The 18190-nt window shown below is 43.7% G+C and overlaps 1 protein-coding gene across 1 annotated transcript in view; it reads left to right on the top strand.

Moving 5' to 3' along the window:
* Positions 1 to 5480: 5480 nt before the first annotated feature.
* Positions 5481 to 18190, top strand: part of SHROOM4 (shroom family member 4) — a 219176-nt gene continuing 206466 nt past the window's right edge. Inside the window, exon 1 of the mRNA XM_032756961.2 lies at positions 5481 to 5628. Within this exon, the coding sequence (XP_032612852.1) occupies positions 5512 to 5628 (117 nt within the window). The 5' untranslated portion in view covers positions 5481 to 5511. The remainder of the gene's footprint in view (positions 5629 to 18190) is intronic.

Below are 18190 nucleotides of genomic sequence, written 5' to 3'. Positions count from 1 at the left end.
ATTGTGTGCTTGTGTGTTAGTTTTTAACCAGAAGGTTTAAAATGTAAAAAAATAAAAATAGAAAAATGTTTATGGAATAAGGATATAAAGAAAATATTTTTGTATAGCTATACAATGTGTTTGTGTTTTAAGCTAGGTGTTATTACAAAATAAAAAAAATCTAAAAGTTTATAAGTAAAAAAGTTACAACACATTAAGGTTAGTTTATTATTGAAGAAAGAAAAAATGTTAAATAAATTTAGTGTAGCTCAAGTGTACATTATTTATAGAATCTACAGTAGTGTACAGGAATGTCCTAGGCCTTCACATTCACTCACCACTCACCCACTGACTCACCCAGAGCAACTTTCAGTTCTGCAAGCTCCCTTCATAAGTGCCCTTTGCAGATGTACCATTTTTAGCTTTTGTACTATATTTGTACTGTACATTTTCTAGGTTTAGATATGTTTAGATACACAAATACTTGCCATTGTGTTACAATTTCCTACAGTATTCAGTATAGCAACATGTTGTACAGGTTTATAGCCTAGAAGCAATAGGCTATACTATATAGCCTAGGTGTGTAGTAGACTATGCCATATAGGTTTGTGTAAGTACACTCTGTGATGTTCACACGATGATGAAATTGCCTAACGATGCATTTTTCAGCACGTATCCCCGTCATTAAGTGATGCATAACTGTATATATACATGTGTGTACCCCTTCATTTAAAGAAGAAGGAAATCCTGACATTTTTGACAAAATGGATGAACTGGGAGGACATTAGGCTAAATGAGATGAGCCAAAAACAGAAAGACAAATACTGCATTACTGCATGATCTCACTTATATGGCTGGGGGGTGGGAAATGGAAAGATGTTGGTCAAATGGTACAAACCTTCACTTATAAAATCAATAAGTTCTGGGGATCTAATGTGCAGCGTGGTGACTATAGTTAATAATGCCGTGTTTTATATTTGAAATCTGCTAAGACAGTAGATCTTATGTCTTCTCACCACACGCATGCAAAAAATGGCAGCTGTGAGGTGATAGATGTGTTAATTAGCTGATTGTGGTAATCATTTTACAATGTATGCAAATATAAATCATTATATTGTACATCTTAAAAATATACAATTTTATTTTTCAAATATACCTCAATAAAGCTGGAAGAAATGCTCATTGACAGATGAATGAATAAAGAAAAAATGTGTATTTTTTAAATGAAATTGAATATTATTCAGCCTTTAAAAAAAGAAGGAAATCCTGTCATATGAGATAACATGCATAAACCTGGAGGACATTATGCTAAGTGAAATAAGGCAGTCACAGAAAGACAAATACTACATGATTTCACTTATATGAGGTATCTAAAGTAGTCAGACTCATAGAAGCAGAAAGTAGAATGGTGGTCACCAACAGGCCGGGTGTGAGGCAAGAGTTTTTGTTCAATTTAGATAGATTCAATCATGCAATATGAAGAAGTTCTAGACATCTGGTGTACAACAATGTACATAAAATTTTAAATACTGTTCTGTACAATTAAAAATTTGGTACGAGGGTAGAATTCATGATATGGGTGTTTTTTGTTTTGTTTGTGTTTTTGTTTGTTTGTTTTTTCGCTTTTACCACACACACAAAAAGAACAAATCTTGTCTTTTTCTAGAGCAAGGGTATTTTTGTTTTTGTTTTTGAGATAGAGTATCACTCTGTTGCCCAGGCTGGAGTGCAGTGGCGCAATCTCAGCTCACTGTAACCTCCACCTCCCGGGTTCAAGTGATTCTCCTGCCTCAGCCTCCCCAGGTAGCTGGAAGTACAGGCGCGTGCCACCACGCCCGGCGAATTTTTGTATTTTTTTTTAGTGGAGAAGGATTTTCGCCATGTTGGCCAGGCTGGTTTCGAACTCCTGACCTAATCCACCCGCCTAGGCCTCCCAAAGTGCTGGGATTACAGGCATGAGTCACCACACCCAGCCTAGAGCAAGGATTCTGAAGCTAGGGTCTATAATCTCAGCCCAAACTATATACAGCATTGTGTGAACATGTGTAGCTTTCAGGGGGAGAGAGTGCTTAGGTTTCTCTAGAATCTCAAAAGGTTCCTCATTCAAAAAGGAGCTAGATTAGATCCCACAGGGGAGGGAAAAATAAAAATTTTAAAAAATGATAACAAAAACAAAAAAGCTAGAGGCACTGCGATGAGGAAAATTGTATTCAAATTTGAGTTTAAAAAAAGGTTCAGCTAAGGAAGTTTTTTAAAAAAAGTTCAGAGAAGGACTGCTATTTCAGTCTTCCTTCTTCCAAAAATGTAAACTTCTCAATAGATTTTGAATGAATACAAGACTCCTGAGAGGAATTTTTAATGAGGTGGAAGTACCTAGCCTGGTTTTAATTTATCTCTCCCTGATTGGCCTTTTGCCCACCTCCTGTGTCTACTCCCTTGTGGGTCTTTTGTTATCCTTCCTGACTTTTGAATATTAGCATAATATTTTAAATATTAGCGTAGTCCAGGATTCTACTTTCTGGGTGAGATTCTAATTTCTCTGGGTGAGATTATATACTGCAAATAATGGCTTCAGTTATCATCCAAACGTGTATTATCAATCACCACCCCTTCCTTGATATGCAGTTTCCTATTTCTACCTGCCTAGTGGACTTTCCACCTTTTCCCCACAGGCAATTTAACATACTTTAGAATGAATTTATCATCTGTCTGATAGCTCCAGCGTGTGCATGCACACTCACACACACACACACACTCACACACACACACACACACACACACAGAGAGTAATATACCCCTTGAATGTTCTCCATTGCTTTCTTTTTACTTGGTTCAACTCTATCAAGACTTTGTTTGCACATATACTACGTTTAGGCACTTGCCAGGAATTAGTCACAGAATTTGTAAACTGTAGAGGAACTTAAGAAATCAAGTCGCTCAACCCCTTCAGTTTACAGAGAGTGGGGGTGACATGCTTAATATCTCACAGTTAATTAATGGCAGAACTGGCTTAGAATCTAGGCATCTCAAGTTCTACCCTGTACCCTTTCCACTATGCAATCATGCTCCCACTAACTGTATACTTCCAAAGAAGAATGAGATGCCTGCTAGCAGCACTGATTTTTATCAATAAAGAAGCAAGATAATCCAGTCACCTTATGTTCAGAATATCTACTACTTATGCACTGTTTGTACAAGGGGCTAGGTAATTTATGTTCTGCTGTAATGATGAAAAGGATAAACTGAAGAGTGCAATAAGACATCATTGTAGAGTAAGGCTTGGAATGAAAATAGGTTAGTTAAAGACTAGCTCAGTGCTTGCTTTCATAATAAGGCTGTGAGAGGATTTTTACTTTTTCCTTACCAAAGTGTTTTCATATGTATTATTTCATCTTAGTCTCTCAAGAGTCCTGGGAGGTAGGAAAGTCAGGGCTTATTAGCTAAAGTTTACAGAGGAAGAACAGGAGACTGAAAAGAGTTAGCTCAGTGATTTGCCCAAGGTCACCCATCTAGTTAGTGACAAGGCCAGGGCTCAGATGTGTGTCTACTGCTTCCAAACGTCTTTCCTCTAGTCTAGACACATAATTCTAATAGTCCTTGAGTGATGACTATATATCCTGTGAACTGAACTTTACAGATATGCTGGGACTGAAACACTCTGGATTCTACCAAGTTACAATCATAGAAATATTATCCGAAAAAGAAAAAAAATGCGGAGTTTCAAGGTGGGGCAGGGCAAATGAATGTTATAACATAGGTTAACACAAGTAAGAATCAACAAGTTGAGTTGCCATTTTATCAAATTTTCTGCTTTCAAGTAAGGAAAATATAAAACAATAAACATGGTCAAGACGGTCTTTGTAGGCCTAAAAGTCTAAAAGATAGAGGATGGTTTCCCATGTGCATCATCTCTAAGGACTTTAAAAAGGCAGGCTATAAACACCTAAATTGCCATTTTATTAAAGAAAAGTCAGGGCAGCATCATATATGCAGGCAGTCCAGGGGGGTGCTGAGAAAAAAGGATTGATGGAGGGGGGTGACTTTGAGAGACATTTCAGTGGCCTGCTGCAGCACACCGCAGGCTGCTGTGTGTTGAAGAGGCAGTGACAGGTGAGGAAGTAGAAGTAGAGAGTGGAAACCTTGACCGCAGAAAGCTGGCTGTGAAGGAAGGGGCCGCAGTGTGTTTGTTGGCCATGAAGAAGAAGCTGCACAAGAACAGGGGAAGAGACTGAACAGGCGAGACAGAGTGGGAACATCCTGTTGAGTCACAACTGAGTTGTCAACACTTTCTCCGCTAGTGCGAAGCCCTTTAAAAATTCACTGCCCGCATGTGGCTCCAGAGAAAACACCTCAAAGAGAGAAGATAACCTGTCTAAGTGAAGGCAGAGAAATCAGCACAAGATTCAGTAACAAATTCGCTTTTCAGGACTATTATTGTGGCTGTTTGGTCTGTTATAAAAGCCAGCTCAGAAACTACAAGGTCAAGCTTGAACAGATGTGCAGAGATGTTCTGGACCCAGTCTAAAAGCTGATTCTTCCCAAAGGCAAAACATTATTAATTGGCCAGCTTATCAATGGATGCTCTTTCCTGTAGGTTTGTTTAGAGACAATACTGCTAGTCATAAAGTTTGCTGATTGCTGGCTTGCTCATCTCAGTAGGGCAAGTGCAAGGCCGTGCCAGGAACTCCAGATGACTGGAACATACACAAGCACAGTGCTAGCCATAGACACCAACACTGAGCCAGGGTGCGGGGGAGCCCAAGCAGGGGGCATCCTCAAAGTGCTTCTTTATTTAAACTATGCTCTGGGGCAATGTTTCATAATGACCCCACACACCTAGCACGTACACACAGAGCAGCCTACACACACAGCCTCACTGTATCCGCTGGCCTGCTGGCTTTGCTTCCCACCCCTCTAGGTAAGGTCCACAAATTAGCAGCCTTTTAACCCTCCCAGGTCTTCGTTCTGGGGACCTTCAGAAGAAAAAGGCAGCCAGAGAAACATGAACGCGCTAATCAGGAAACCAGCGTTTCAGCCCACTCAGCCACGCGGGCCGTCCACACTAACGACTTTCACCTCCCCTCGCCTGGGCTGGCTGGAGGGGCGGGGAACCCGGCAGTAAAGAGGAGGACCAAAGAGGGGCCCTGCTTGAATGAAACAATGTAACAATTGATGTGGGGCCTCGCCTCGCTCTCACTCCCCAGCGATCCTATAGGCGAGGTCCCAGTGACTGCCCCTCCCCATTGCTCCGCTTTCTTGTCCATTACGCGCTATCCCTCCGCCTCTCCTTCTTTCTTTTCTTTTCTTTTTTTCCCTTCTCCTTTTCCCCCCTCTCTCCCCCTTTCTCCAGCTCCGTGTCATTTCCTCCTTGCGCTCGCTCGCTGCCTGAGCGTCTCCAGCCGGGAGAGTAGGCGGAGCAGGGCGGTGCGGGGTGGCGTAGAGCTGGAGGGCGATGGTGGCGGAGCTGCTGGGGGCGGAGGCAACGTAGCCCCCTCGGAAAAGGAGCCCGGCGGCGCCTGAGCCCAGCCGAGGATGGAGAACCGGCCTGGGTCCTTCCAGTACGTCCCTGTGCAGCTGCAAGGGGGGGCACCCTGGGGCTTCACCCTTAAGGGGGGTCTGGAACACTGCGAGCCGCTCACAGTGTCTAAGGTAAGAACTGGCGGCTCATGTCCTAACGGCGCCTAACTTTGAATGGACAAGCGGGTGCGAAGGCTGCCGCTGGACGGGGCCCTCAGGCCAACTTTGAAACTTAGGGCTGGGAGCGAAAGACCCTCTGAGCGGCACGGAGGGGTCTTGCCACCAGTCCAGGTGCAGACATCCCCTAAGGGTGGCTGGAACAGGAGCTGGGAGCACAACTGGCCCCCGGCTAGAACCTTGCGCGCAGACACACTCGCGAGGGCGCTGGGGCAGCCCTTGCTCCCCCACGTCAGGGCGGCTACTTCCCTCAGCTTGGGCTGGAGGAAGTGGAGGCCGTTGGGGATTTCTCCTTGGAGGCCCCTGCGTCCCTACGGGACAGTGAAGGACTGAAGGGACAGTCATCGCGGCTTCGCAGCTCTCTTGGCAGCGTTGTCCCCTCTATTGACCGGCGGGCCGTCCCTCCCAGGCAGGTTGCAGGGCTAGAGGCTGGTGTGGGAACGGAGATGAGGCATTGGTGGCTTTTGCCAGCCTCACTTCCCACGACCGGACGCGCACACATCCATTCAGCTTTTGGGGCGTTGTTGCCGCCGGTTCGGCTCGGCCTCTCCCTCCCTCCAGAGTCCTGCCCCAGCGCCGGCGAGATTTCCTGCACGTTGAGAAGTGTGGAGGAAACTTTTGCGCCATGGAGCGCAGCTGTGCTGGAGCTGCTGCTGTTGCTGCTGCTGCTGCTGCTGCCGCTGCCGCTGCCGCCGCCGCCGCCGCCGCCGCCAGGGTTTGTTTGTTTTAGGAGTCTGTGATCTGCAGGAAGCCAAGTTGCAGCTGAGGACAGGAGAAAGGAGCTCTCCTGAGTGCTCCAGAACCCCCAAAGCGAGCCTCCCTCGTAGGGGTGAGGGCGAGGGGTAGGGGCAGCTGGAGCTGTTACCAGGAAGAGTGACTTGTGGGACGACTCACCTTGAGGTGCCAGATTGCCAAGTGAACGGACTTCACGAACTTTATTCCACTTTTTTGTTGTTGTTTCTCTTAAATCCTCAAATCCGAAAAGCCCTCCCTCTTCCGACCCGCTTAAATGGCAGTTGAAGTTGTAGATGTGGGTTCAGGCTGGAGACAGAAAGATGTGTCTTTTCAGCAGGGAGCAAATATCACTTTTTTTTTTGCGGGGGGGTGGGGTTCAACATTGGTCACATCTCAGCAGAGGGTTCAGCAAAGGTCTCCCGCAACACACACCCACAATAACCTGTGCAGCATTTGCCTTGCATTGGAGCCTGTGGTTGACTTCCAGCGTATGGGATCCTTCAGGCCTTGGGGCCCACACTCTTAGCAACCGTGGAGTGTTGCCGTGAGTGTACCAATCAGATTGAGGAGTCTGAGGTATGCTGAGGCAATATTTTGGGGGGCTGGCAGGGACCCCTCTGATCATTAGCCTCCCCAAACTAGCCCAGATCTTCATCCAGCACCCTTTCCCCCATACTTGTCATGTACTTTAACCAGCCTGAGATGCGTTTGTCAACCACCGTCACAACCCCTCCTGAGGCAGTCGCCCTCCAGTGTTCTCTGGAGAAAGTTATATGCATTTTTTTTTTTTTTTTTAACAAAAACACTCAACTCCTTTGGTGAGGGGAATCCTGGCCTTCAGGAATTGCTTCTAATCAAGCTCCTCCTCTCCCCACTCTTTCCACCAAGGTCACAATGGGATATGCAGCCCTCCATGGTCTGGCAGTTCCTCCCTTTCTTTTTCTCCTCACCCCACCCACAGAATTTCCACAGTCTGCCTGGACAACCTGCCTTGGAGAGGTCATTTTTCAGCTCTGGCCAGAGCTGACCCATCTTGAGAAGCACCCCAGAGAGTGCTTGCTGCTGTGGTCCCGGATTATTTTGTGAGCCAGTGAGAGCATGGCAGGGGATGTTACTAAGTATGGGGCAGCCAGCAATTTGTGGTCTGGCTGGGGGATTATTTGAGGGTAGATGAGGGTTTCCCTTGCCAAGCCATAGAGGAAGTGCTTCGTGTGTTGAGAGGCAGGGTGCCTTTTAATGATTCCCTTTCCACTGAATGTACAGTTGACCCCTATTATATGAAGGCTCATTATGACATGCATTTAGATATGCAAGGGGTAAAATTATTTCTCCCATTCCTCCCAAATAGCCTAGTTATTAACAGTAAAAGTCAGTTATAACTGGGTTGGCTTCAACGGTATATAAAGGGACCATAGTATTTTTTTAAGCACAATGATTACCTGTATTGTGTTTTTCTTCACAAGACACTGTTTTGGCATATTTCATTAATTCCCTCTTCATTTTTCAACCTTAATTTTATTTCCTTTTATGATTCAGAACAATACAGCTTTCTCCCTTGAAAACAGCCTTCTAGTCTGTACACACTGGTTGGGATGGGTAGAAGGGAATAGAAGGATAATTGGGTTGGCAGATTAAAAACTTGGGTTCTAATCCTTTTTCTGCCACTCTCTAGTTCTGGAATCCTAGGTATATCACTTGCCCTACCTGGGTCTAGGCATCCCCATGTCTAAAATGACATTCAAGTGGGTGGTCTTTAAATGATACTATGACAGTCTAGTAGCCATGTTTTTGTTTGTTTGTTTTTGAGGCAGGGTCTCACTCTGTCGCTCAGGCTGGAGTACAGTGGTGCCAGCTCAGCTCACTGCATCCTGCGCCTCCCAGGCTCAAACAACCCTCCCACCTCAGCCTCCCAAGTAGCTGGGACTACAGGCATACGCCACCACGCTTGGCTGATTTTTTGTATTTTTGTATTTTTGTATTTCACCATGTTGCCCAGACTGGCCTCGAACTCCTTCAAACAATCTGCCCGCCTCCGCCTCCCAAAGTGCTGAGATTACAGGCGTGAGCCACCGCGCCTGGCCAAATAGCTAATCTTTTATGCTAGCTCTGGCTCTCTTCTCAGAAGTGTTGCTGCAGAGTGAGGAAATTCATTCGCATACAGTGTTACTATTTACAATGTGCTTCCTCATCCTTTATTTCATTACTCTCTTGCAGCTACACTGTGAGGCAGTCAGGAAAGATTGTGGAGAAACTGATGGAAAAACTGAGACTGATGTATTCAGTGGCTTACCTATGTCTATCATACGGAGAGTCAATGGCAGTCCTACTAAGAGAGTTTCCGATTCTTCTGTTAGTACTATGGTTTGTGAAGGAGCACAGGGCAATAACTTTCAGGGATGTATCTAGTCTTATTAGCCTCCTAATGCAGTGTCCCTTTCCATGCCAGCCTGTAATTCCACACTTGGTGAGGACTGGGTTGTAGGTACACTCTGATGGAGTCTGGGCTCAGAGTAGGGAAGGACTATTTTGATGACTCCAAATCACTTGTGATGATCTCAGGTCAGGGAGAGACAGAGGTAAGGTGCAGGAAGCACGGTGGAAAATGGCAGAGAACCTCCTTTGTGGAAAAAAAAACCAGAAGCGGTTTGCATCAGGGATGGTGCGGCATACATGCTCAGAGATATCTTGTGGCACAAGTGGAGATATCTGGGGAGTGGGGGAATTTGAAAAAGTAGTGATTAGTGGGGGAAGAGGGTAGGCAGTGTGAAAGTCTAGTTCATAGTTGTTATGGGAGACCCTTTGGACCAGGAAATGATTAAGTTGGGGAAATCATCAATTCCTGCTGGTTCCTATGATTTCCCTGAATATGGGGAATTCAACTGCCTGATTTATGGACACTTGTATAGTCCCCCCCGATGGTCAAGTGGCAAAGAAAGAGAAGTTTTTTTTAATACTATTGCTGGATGTGGTGTCTTGCACCTGTAGTCCCAGCTACTCAGGAGGCTTAGGTAGGAGGAATCCCTAGAGCCCAGGAATTCCAGGCTGCAGTGTACCATGATTGGGCAACCCCACCTCCAAAAAATAAAATACGATTGATTATCCTAAATAATAAGGGATAGTTTATGATGTTTCCCTATATTGTGGTGTTTCTAGTGGTGAGATCATGGTAACAAGTAAAAGATACATGACCCATAAAGGAATAGGGCCCATGACATTGGCATTATTGATTCCTTTGGTTAACATGTTACACTACCTCATTGACTCAGGAGTACTGTCTGGATGGAATGGGGATTCTCTTCTAATCAGATGTGTCTGGTAATATGTAGGCTCATGCTACATATTTTCCCTTTTCTTGGCTCATTTATGGTAGGTGTTTCTATCTGGCATAGTGAAGCAAGTGAGGCTAGTTACTGCCCTGGGACAAAACAGAGTGGGGTAGGGGAGTAGCCTGGAGGAGAAAGAAGCTTTACTCCCATCCACTTGATGTGCTCTGATATTGCTATATAATTTTACACTCTCCAGACCCAAGTCTCTATTTGCAGAGTGGGGCCTAGGCATAACTGCCCCATCTCTATTATCACAGATGATGTGACAATGAATTAGGCAAACTCTAATGGTGTTTGCCGTCCTTAGCCTAGGACAGTGGCAGGGCATGCTTATTAAGTTGTTTTAGTTTGTTTCCCATTCCTAGTCTGACCTTATTTCTAGAAGCACACAGAGAGGCAGTTGAGACTTCAAGAGGATCTGGATAAACTCAGATTGAGGTTGTCTTGTGGCTGGAAGTAAATTTGGCTGTGATTTTGAATTCGTGTTTGGTGCAGAGGTGGTATTATATGAACAATGAGAGTTCCTGTGAAATCTTTTGAGCTGTGTTACAGACCAGTGCCTGGCACTCACAAAGGGACCTTTGTGGGGTGTGCGTCTTTGGAGCTTAGTCCAGCCTGGTTACCTACATGAATCCCCTCCTCATTTCTGCCTCTAGAATCACCAAAGATGTCCACTACCTCAGTTTCCCAGCTGCTGCCCTATCCCAGAAAGTAGAGGGCATTTTGAGGCATGGGTTAGAAATCCATCAGAGAGATACAAAGAAGGTTGGAGGGAGGTGGAGCAAGAAGGGTGGGTGGTATGGCTGGTAACTCTTGGCTGAGCTTTGAGTCGATACTACTTTTGGCCCTGCTGGGTTTTCATAATACACCTGGTACCCCATTGAGAGCCACATGTATGCTTGCTGAAGTTAAAAAAGGTCAAGCCTATTAGAGGATTTTCCCTCTCCAAAACCTCACACAGAGAAAATAAGTCAACTCCATTGTCCCTTAAAAAAATTAAAATGATTTCCCCCCTTGCCCTCCCCAACCCCCTCCCCAGGAATTTCTTTAAAGGAAAAAGAGAGACTCAGACTTGAGATTGGAGGTTATGGATGATTATCTGGAGGGAACGTCATGACTTTTATAGTTAGGCTTCTTTAGAACTAGGGGAAAAAAGATGCTGACCCATCTGAGAAAAGTTAATGAAGAACAGCAGGGATTATGGGAAGGGCTGCTCTCACTGCCTGCCCCTCTACCCCTCAAGCACCAAGGGGCAGACTTAACTCAGGGCTCCCAGAGTAATTCTGTTCTTGGTGGAGACCTAGAATCAAAGAATCTCAGAGTGAAGACAGCCTTTTAGAAGTCACCTAGTCTAATCTTAACCATTTCATGAGCCTCCTGTGCGGTGTCCCTGAGCTTGTTCTACAGTAGTCACAGGGAAGCTCATTCCCTTCTAAGCCTATCCATTCTGTTGTTGGAAAGTTTTGACTGTGGACAGCTTTTCCTTTGTTAAGCTGCAATCGTTTTCCTTTTAGCTATCATCTATGGGTCTTAGCTGTATCCTCTGGATAGCATCACACAGAACAAGGGTGCTTCCTCCGTCTTGGGACAGCCCTTGGGATATCTGAAGGAAAATATTGTATCATCTTGTTTCACTTTTCTAGCAGAGTCCCAGCTCTTTCAGCTGTTCCTTATGGGATGTAGATTCCAGCCTCTCCTCCTGTTTCCTCCTCCCACTCATGATGCACTTCAGCTTGTCCATGTTCCTCTTAAGTTATGGATCCCACAGCTGAATACTGTAACTGAGGAGAATCTGACCACAGTTGAGTATGAACATTCTTTAAAAAAATACAGCTGAAGATCACTTTGGCTCTTTCTGGTGGCCATGTCATACCAAGGCCCTGTGTCAAAATCTTTTAATGGAAGTAGCTGTGCTGCTATTAAGCCATACCTGCCTAAGGTCTCTATGAAGGCATCTGGGACAGCCACATAATAGATTTGGGAGGGACACATTTCATCTCCTACTATTTATTTAGAATTGCCTCTGCCCCTAGCCCTGGCCAGCCTTGGTAAACGCATTGTAGGGGAGATGAGAGAGAAGATATAAGCCCTGACTTCAAGGAACATATATGTTTAAACAAAGAGATTATGAAGTTACAGAGAAGGAATTTGTATCATAGAAGAAGGAAATGGCATTTAATGAATAGTGTCAAGGTCAGAATTCCAGATCTTTTTTATTTCCTTTTTACCTCTCCGAACTTAATTTTTTCCCCTTCTGGAAAGAATGGTTGTCTCCAAGATTGAAGATGCTAACCATATGTGCCATACACTCTTCAATTTACAGAGCCCCTATGTAGGAATATAGAGACAGCAGCCTCTGTCCTTATCCACTGTCAGATATCTATTTCCCTGCATACTGCCACTGACACTGATTGGAAAAGCCTCTGCTGTTGCTGCCATCCTTCAGCTCTGGGTTCTTCTGTCTGTACCCGGAATACACACAAGAGTGACTCCTGCTGGAGGTCTTGCATCCACAGCCTCTTTCTCCCCATCTCCCCACATTTACCAGTTGTCATCTGAGCTGGAATAATATCTTTCCTTAGTACTAAAGCCTTGATCAGGGAGTGGATTGGAGTGGGGCTTAATCTATATTATTACTGAAGGGTAAGGGGTCTGAGGAAGAGAGTGTAGAGGTCTAGGAAACGTGTCTTCACTGACACAATGTTATTTATAATGGTTACGTTCAGAACAGTTCTGGAGAAGCCTATTTAATCCATAGTGTATCATTGATTAAATTACACAACCTAACCATCATTTATAATGTCCTATCTACAGGAAACAGAATTCAAAGCTCCAAGCTGCTTATTTATAGAAGGTATTCTTGGGAAACAATGCATTCATAAGTTAGGAACAAAAAGTGCTCTAGATAGCTCTGTTACACAGTTCTGGGGGAGTTTGGGATTCCACTACCATTAGTGCCCAAGGTGTTCATACCTTTGATGCTGGGACCAGATGTGTGTACATGGTTACATTTCCCTCTGAAACGGAATTCCAGGTTTCCCTGAGAGTTATCTTGTAATCAGCAAGTAACCTTTTTATATTGGTTATGTTGGTATCAAGATCACTTTCACTCAGCTTCTATGGAGCCAAAATTTTGTCTCCCGGTGCTCCCTGAAATACTCCCTTCACATATAATTCAATAAAATCATTAATGAATAAGTCGAGTTACTATTTTTTCTGTCTAAAGATTGTGTTCCAAGGACTGGGAAGGGGTAGAGGTTTGTCACCTTATACCTCTTTGCCCTATCCGGTGTAAATAGGCCAAGTGGAAAAATTTTCTTACGTATTAGTGTGCAACGGATGATCCATTCTTCCTCACATCACACTGGCATGTTTGCTTGGTCAGATAGCAATCCTGGCCAGGCACTGAAGTTGCAAAAGTCAAGATGACTTGATCTCTCAAAGTGAGCTCTAACCTCTCCCCTTTGACTTCACATCCACATCCTCCTCTTTCACTGTGAATCTATGACTGTACCATATCACAACACAAGTACTGCCTAGTAGCAACAGCCTAGAGACACATTTTCCATGCATCTAGGCTGTCCTTCTTTCATGTCAAGTCTTTGGTTCCCATCCCCCACCCAAGAGCACCAGTTGCTTGAGGCCTACATTTTGGACTGTCTCATTCAAGTGCCATTGCCCCTTTGTTCATTCATTGACTGCCCTGCCCTCTATCCAAAACCCAACTTTTTTTTTCTTTTTTGGTCACAGTGAGCCCTTCTAGTCTGCTGTACCAGCTTTGTCCCTCTTGGCTCAGCCATGCTTCCAGTGGTGGCAGGGGGTGGGGGTTAGGGAGGAGGGAGAGAGAAGCTCACAGAGTTGAGGTTGATAGGTTTGAAAACACTCAGCAAATCATAACAGAATCAGAGGGAAATTTCCTCACACTGCATCTCTCTCTATCCTGTGTCAGTGATGGACAGAATCTCTGTCACATTCCTTATATTCGTTTATCAACTTGCTGAATAATCATGGCATGTTACTTTGGCTCTCCACACCCTCCTGTTTCTTCTCATACCCTCCATGGGACAAGTTCTTGCTTTACTGAAGGGTTGCTAAGGACCCCAGGATCCTTACTTGGTCTAGGCTGTGGAAGTGTGAAGGCTGACTGACAGCAGGCAGCTCTTGGAGTGCATTGCTTTTCTCCACACTCCTACTTCCTATCTTTCTAGAAGTGGCTGTTTCCTGGTATGTTCTCAGGGAGGACATGGTCTGTTAACTTTCACTCAAGTCTTTTAATGTTACATCTGTGAGGAATGCAGGAGGTGGGACTAATTTGACAGGATCAAGGGTTAAGCCCAGTTACGAACGGCCCCTTTGTGGTGTCTTCTGTCCCCCACCCTAATGCCACTCAACAGTTTCCTAGCTGTATGGTCTTCTCTCTTTCTTCCTGAGCCTCTGGCAGGGAAGTTTTCAATGGTTCTCCTATACTGCCTTTCACGGTCCATAAGAAACTGATTTTTCATTTCGGGGAGGGGGTTGGAGGTGAGATGAGGTAGAGCTAGAAGTAAAGCTGGTTTGACTAGTTATTCTGGAAAGGAGTTAGAGTCTCATGGCTGTAGCCCCATCTTTACTTATGAGAGGATGACAAGCTAAAGCCTTGTCTTTGTTGGGCTGCCTTGCTGTTTTCCATTTCTTTTTGTTTGTGTTTGATATAAGTAAAAGTCACCCTGAAAAATTCTACAGGTAGGCAGCTTTGGATGGCATCTTACTCTGACTGAGAGTGTGAGTGATGACATCTTGAAGCTTCAAGGGGTAAGTATCAGGCTTGACTCTCACATTCTTTAGAGGACTTGACAGAGTTTGGAGCTCTCTATTAACTTAAATTGGCAATCAGGAAGGATCAAGACAACAAGCAAAAGTAGACCAGGCAAGGATCTGGATACTTCAGTTGTGTGGCTGTGCCTCATTGAGTTCAGTAACCAAAGCCTAGACATGGTGGGATCGGAGAGGTAGTGGACCGCCGTATAGCAAATACTGCTATTTTCTAGGTGTTTTACATGTATTTTCATTTAACTTTTACAGTAACTCTTTGAGGCCAGATATTAATGTCTCCATTGTGCAGACGAAGAACCAAGACTCAGGAGAAGTTAAGTGAAAGACTCTAAGTCATATAGTAAGTGGGACAGCTGACATTCAAATTTACTTCTGCCCAACTTCAAATCCCATGCTTTTTCTAAAATAGTGTGTTTACACAGGTGAAAGACAAAGAAATAAAAGAGAACTGGATAAGAATGAGGGGTTGGGGGACGGACGGAGGGAGGGAAATGAAATTTGATGCAGAAACTGCTAATATTATGAGTATCTGCTCCTCAGAAGTCAGGGTCAAAGGAAGGTCTTTGTTTTGTTTTAAATCTCAAATCAAGGTAAGGGGACTGGGTCGGTATTCAGAAAGCCTAAAGTTTAGTCCTAACTCTGCCACTCTTCATTTGTGTGACCCTGGGAAGTCATTTTCATCTCTGTATCTCAATTGCCTTATTTGCAAAGTGAGAGTAATAACAACCTTCACTGTTGTCCAGTAGGGAGAGAGATTCGTTTTATCATTTATTTCATATTATTATTAGCAGTATATGTGATTTAAGAAAGCAAGCAAGTGCATTCCACAGGTGTCCCTTATTAAACAGGAATTCTCTTAAGAAAATTTTGAGCCTAAAAATTGAAGTGTATGAAGTTACCTAATCATTGGGAATTGTGTGAAATGGCAGGGCACCTTTAGTGTAATGTCTGCTACTGCAAAAAGTTGGAAGACCAGCCATGATTTCTGCTAATGTCTGAACAGCCAGCACTTTGAAAGGCTAACGTCCTAAGAGCTCTCAATTAGGCCTCCAATCAATCAATCAATCAATCAGTCAATCAGCTGATCAACTAACCAACCAATCAGTCAACACAGATTTGTTGAGCACTTTGTAAAGTGCCTAACCCTAAACTAGAGAATACAAGAGTTAGCCACCATAGAAGACCTGGTTCCTGGATTCTCAAAAGAGATGACAGTTTTGTTGAAGAGCTGCATTACTACAAGCCCAGGAAACAAAAAGCTTTAAGTACTGAAACTGTGGGGTAGGATCTAAGAGCAACATTTATTCAGTGGGAAGAGATTTCATTGTGGGCTGATGTAGCTGGGTGTTTTGTGGAAAAAGGAAGGATTGGAGCTAGGCCTTGAGGGATAATACAGGATTTAGGTAGGCAGGCCTGGGAGGAAGAAGGACGTTGATTCCAGTTAGTACAAGCACTGCATGTCCTAAAGACACAGACAGAAGACTGAGACCAGTTTGCTCACTCCACAGTGTGTTGACTAACAGCATAAGGGTAGAGCATGTAGTGTTTGTTCATTTATCCACTAATTAATTCATTCATTACATTTTATGGAGTGCCTGTTCTAGGAGCTGAGCTATTCTTCCTATGGCCAATGAAACCAGCACAGAGCTCCATAGATGTCACTTTTATTTGTTTTCTAACAAATACTTTATAGTGCATATTCTGGGCACTAGTTTTCTAACTTTTCTAACTTAACACATATTAGCTCTTTTATTTTATTTTTTGAGACAGCGTCTCGCTCTGTTGCCAGGCTGGAGTGCAGTGGCGTGATCTCGGCTCACTGCAACCTCTGCCTTCCGGGTTCAAGCGATTCTCCTACCTCAGCCTCCCTAGTAGCTGGGACTACAGGCGTGTGCCACCACACCTGGCTAATTTTTGTATTTTTAGTAGAGATGGGGTTTCACCATGTTAGCTAATTTATTAACTCCATTTTACACATGAGGAAATTGAAGAAAGATAGGTAACTTGCCCAATGTCATATTGCTTGTGTGGATGGCTACATAAATGAGTCAGTGGAGATCTTCTTGATTCTTGCAGACTAATGGGATATAAAGGTGAATGTATTTGAGCCAGGTATTCTGGATACCCCAGAAAACTGGGGTATAGAATGGATGCAAGTTGGAAGTAGGTAGCCATTTTGTTGTTTGGATAATCAGTGTATTAAGAATAAGGCATCTAGTCTACGGTCATACCACCCTGAACGTGCCCAATCTCATCTGATCTCAAGAATAAAGCACCTAGCATAGTACCAGTCACATAATTGCTTCCATGAGGAAAGACCTGAACTGAACAATAGATAGGTAAGGTCATTTTGAAGGAATCGGCCCGGCCCGTCTTGGCAATTTGCTGACTTGTCATATATTAGTGAGTTGCCAGAGGTTAGTGATAATGCATACCATTGAAGAAATGAAGAAGAGGTAGGAGTCAGGGATTAATCTAATATTTAAAATCTAGAAGGCTCTGAGAGATTATGGGAATTGGGAAGACCAACCAGGTTTAGTTCAGTTTTGGATCTTCTGAGACCAATGTGTCTGTAGGCCAATCAAAAAGTCCCTAAACAGTTGGGGAGCATGTTTATTTAAAGCCACTGATCAGTTAAAACAACAAAACATTATTTTAGGAACATAATGATCAGCACAGACAATTTACTAATCTACTGGTTGTTGTGGAAACGAGTTAATTGCCAGACAATCTTATGCCCCAAAGATAGTAGAACAGACCTGCATTGTTATTTAATGGGCTTTCCTGGCCATAGCTTTGTCTTGCTATCTCCTCCAATCTGTGGGATACTTTGTCAACTGAGGTGTTACTGGCTAAAGTTCATTTTGTATAACTTAGAACTTGAAGTGATAGGAAAGTCCAAATAGCAAACAAACAAACAAACAAACAAAATAGAAGAAGCTGTCAGAAGGCTGGACTTCAGACTGGAATGTTAAAATGGTTTGAGGCTGTTAAAAAACATCAGTTAACCTGCCAAGATGTTTAAGGACTGTTTTCTCTATATGAAAAACAAAATGTGGTGGCTTGGTAAGGCAAACCTCAAAGCACCAGTTTCAAGTCTGTGTTGCATTCTTGTTGTTAGCAGTTTTACACTCTCCCCATAGTGTAGTATTATTAATCCATAAATATTGTTGTTAATGTTCTATAGTAGTATTGATTCTTAAATTTGACTTTTTAAAAAGCATTGTTAAACTTTCAAGAATGATTTCATTGCCTACAGTGGTGTCTTCACCACACTAAAATAAAGGGTAAATAGGGATTTACTTCACAATTTCATTTGTTGCAAATGTGGTTGGGAAATATTGCTTTATTATTAAGAGACTTTTGCAAATTGATGTGATTATCTGACCCCAAACCCTAGCACTGGTGTCCTTTATACTTACATGAAATTCCCAGGAAGGATTCCTTTTATGTACAGATAGACTTGATGATATTAGGACCAGTCCAGCCCTCCCCACACTCCCTTTATACTTCTTGGATTGCCTTTCCATTGCCACTTTTGTGCAGCATCACCTGATTTTCTACATGGTGAAGAACTGAAAATCCGAATGTTGTAAAGATGCTTATGCCATGGAACCTGGTCTAAATTAACTCCTTCCCTACCT

Source organism: Hylobates moloch, unplaced genomic scaffold, assembly GCF_009828535.3.
Source record: "Hylobates moloch isolate HMO894 unplaced genomic scaffold, HMol_V3 SCAFFOLD_7, whole genome shotgun sequence".
Taxonomy (NCBI): Eukaryota; Metazoa; Chordata; class Mammalia; order Primates; family Hylobatidae; genus Hylobates; species Hylobates moloch.
The sequence above is the reverse complement of the archived record's forward strand: the minus strand, read 5'-3'. Positions and strand labels throughout refer to the sequence as shown.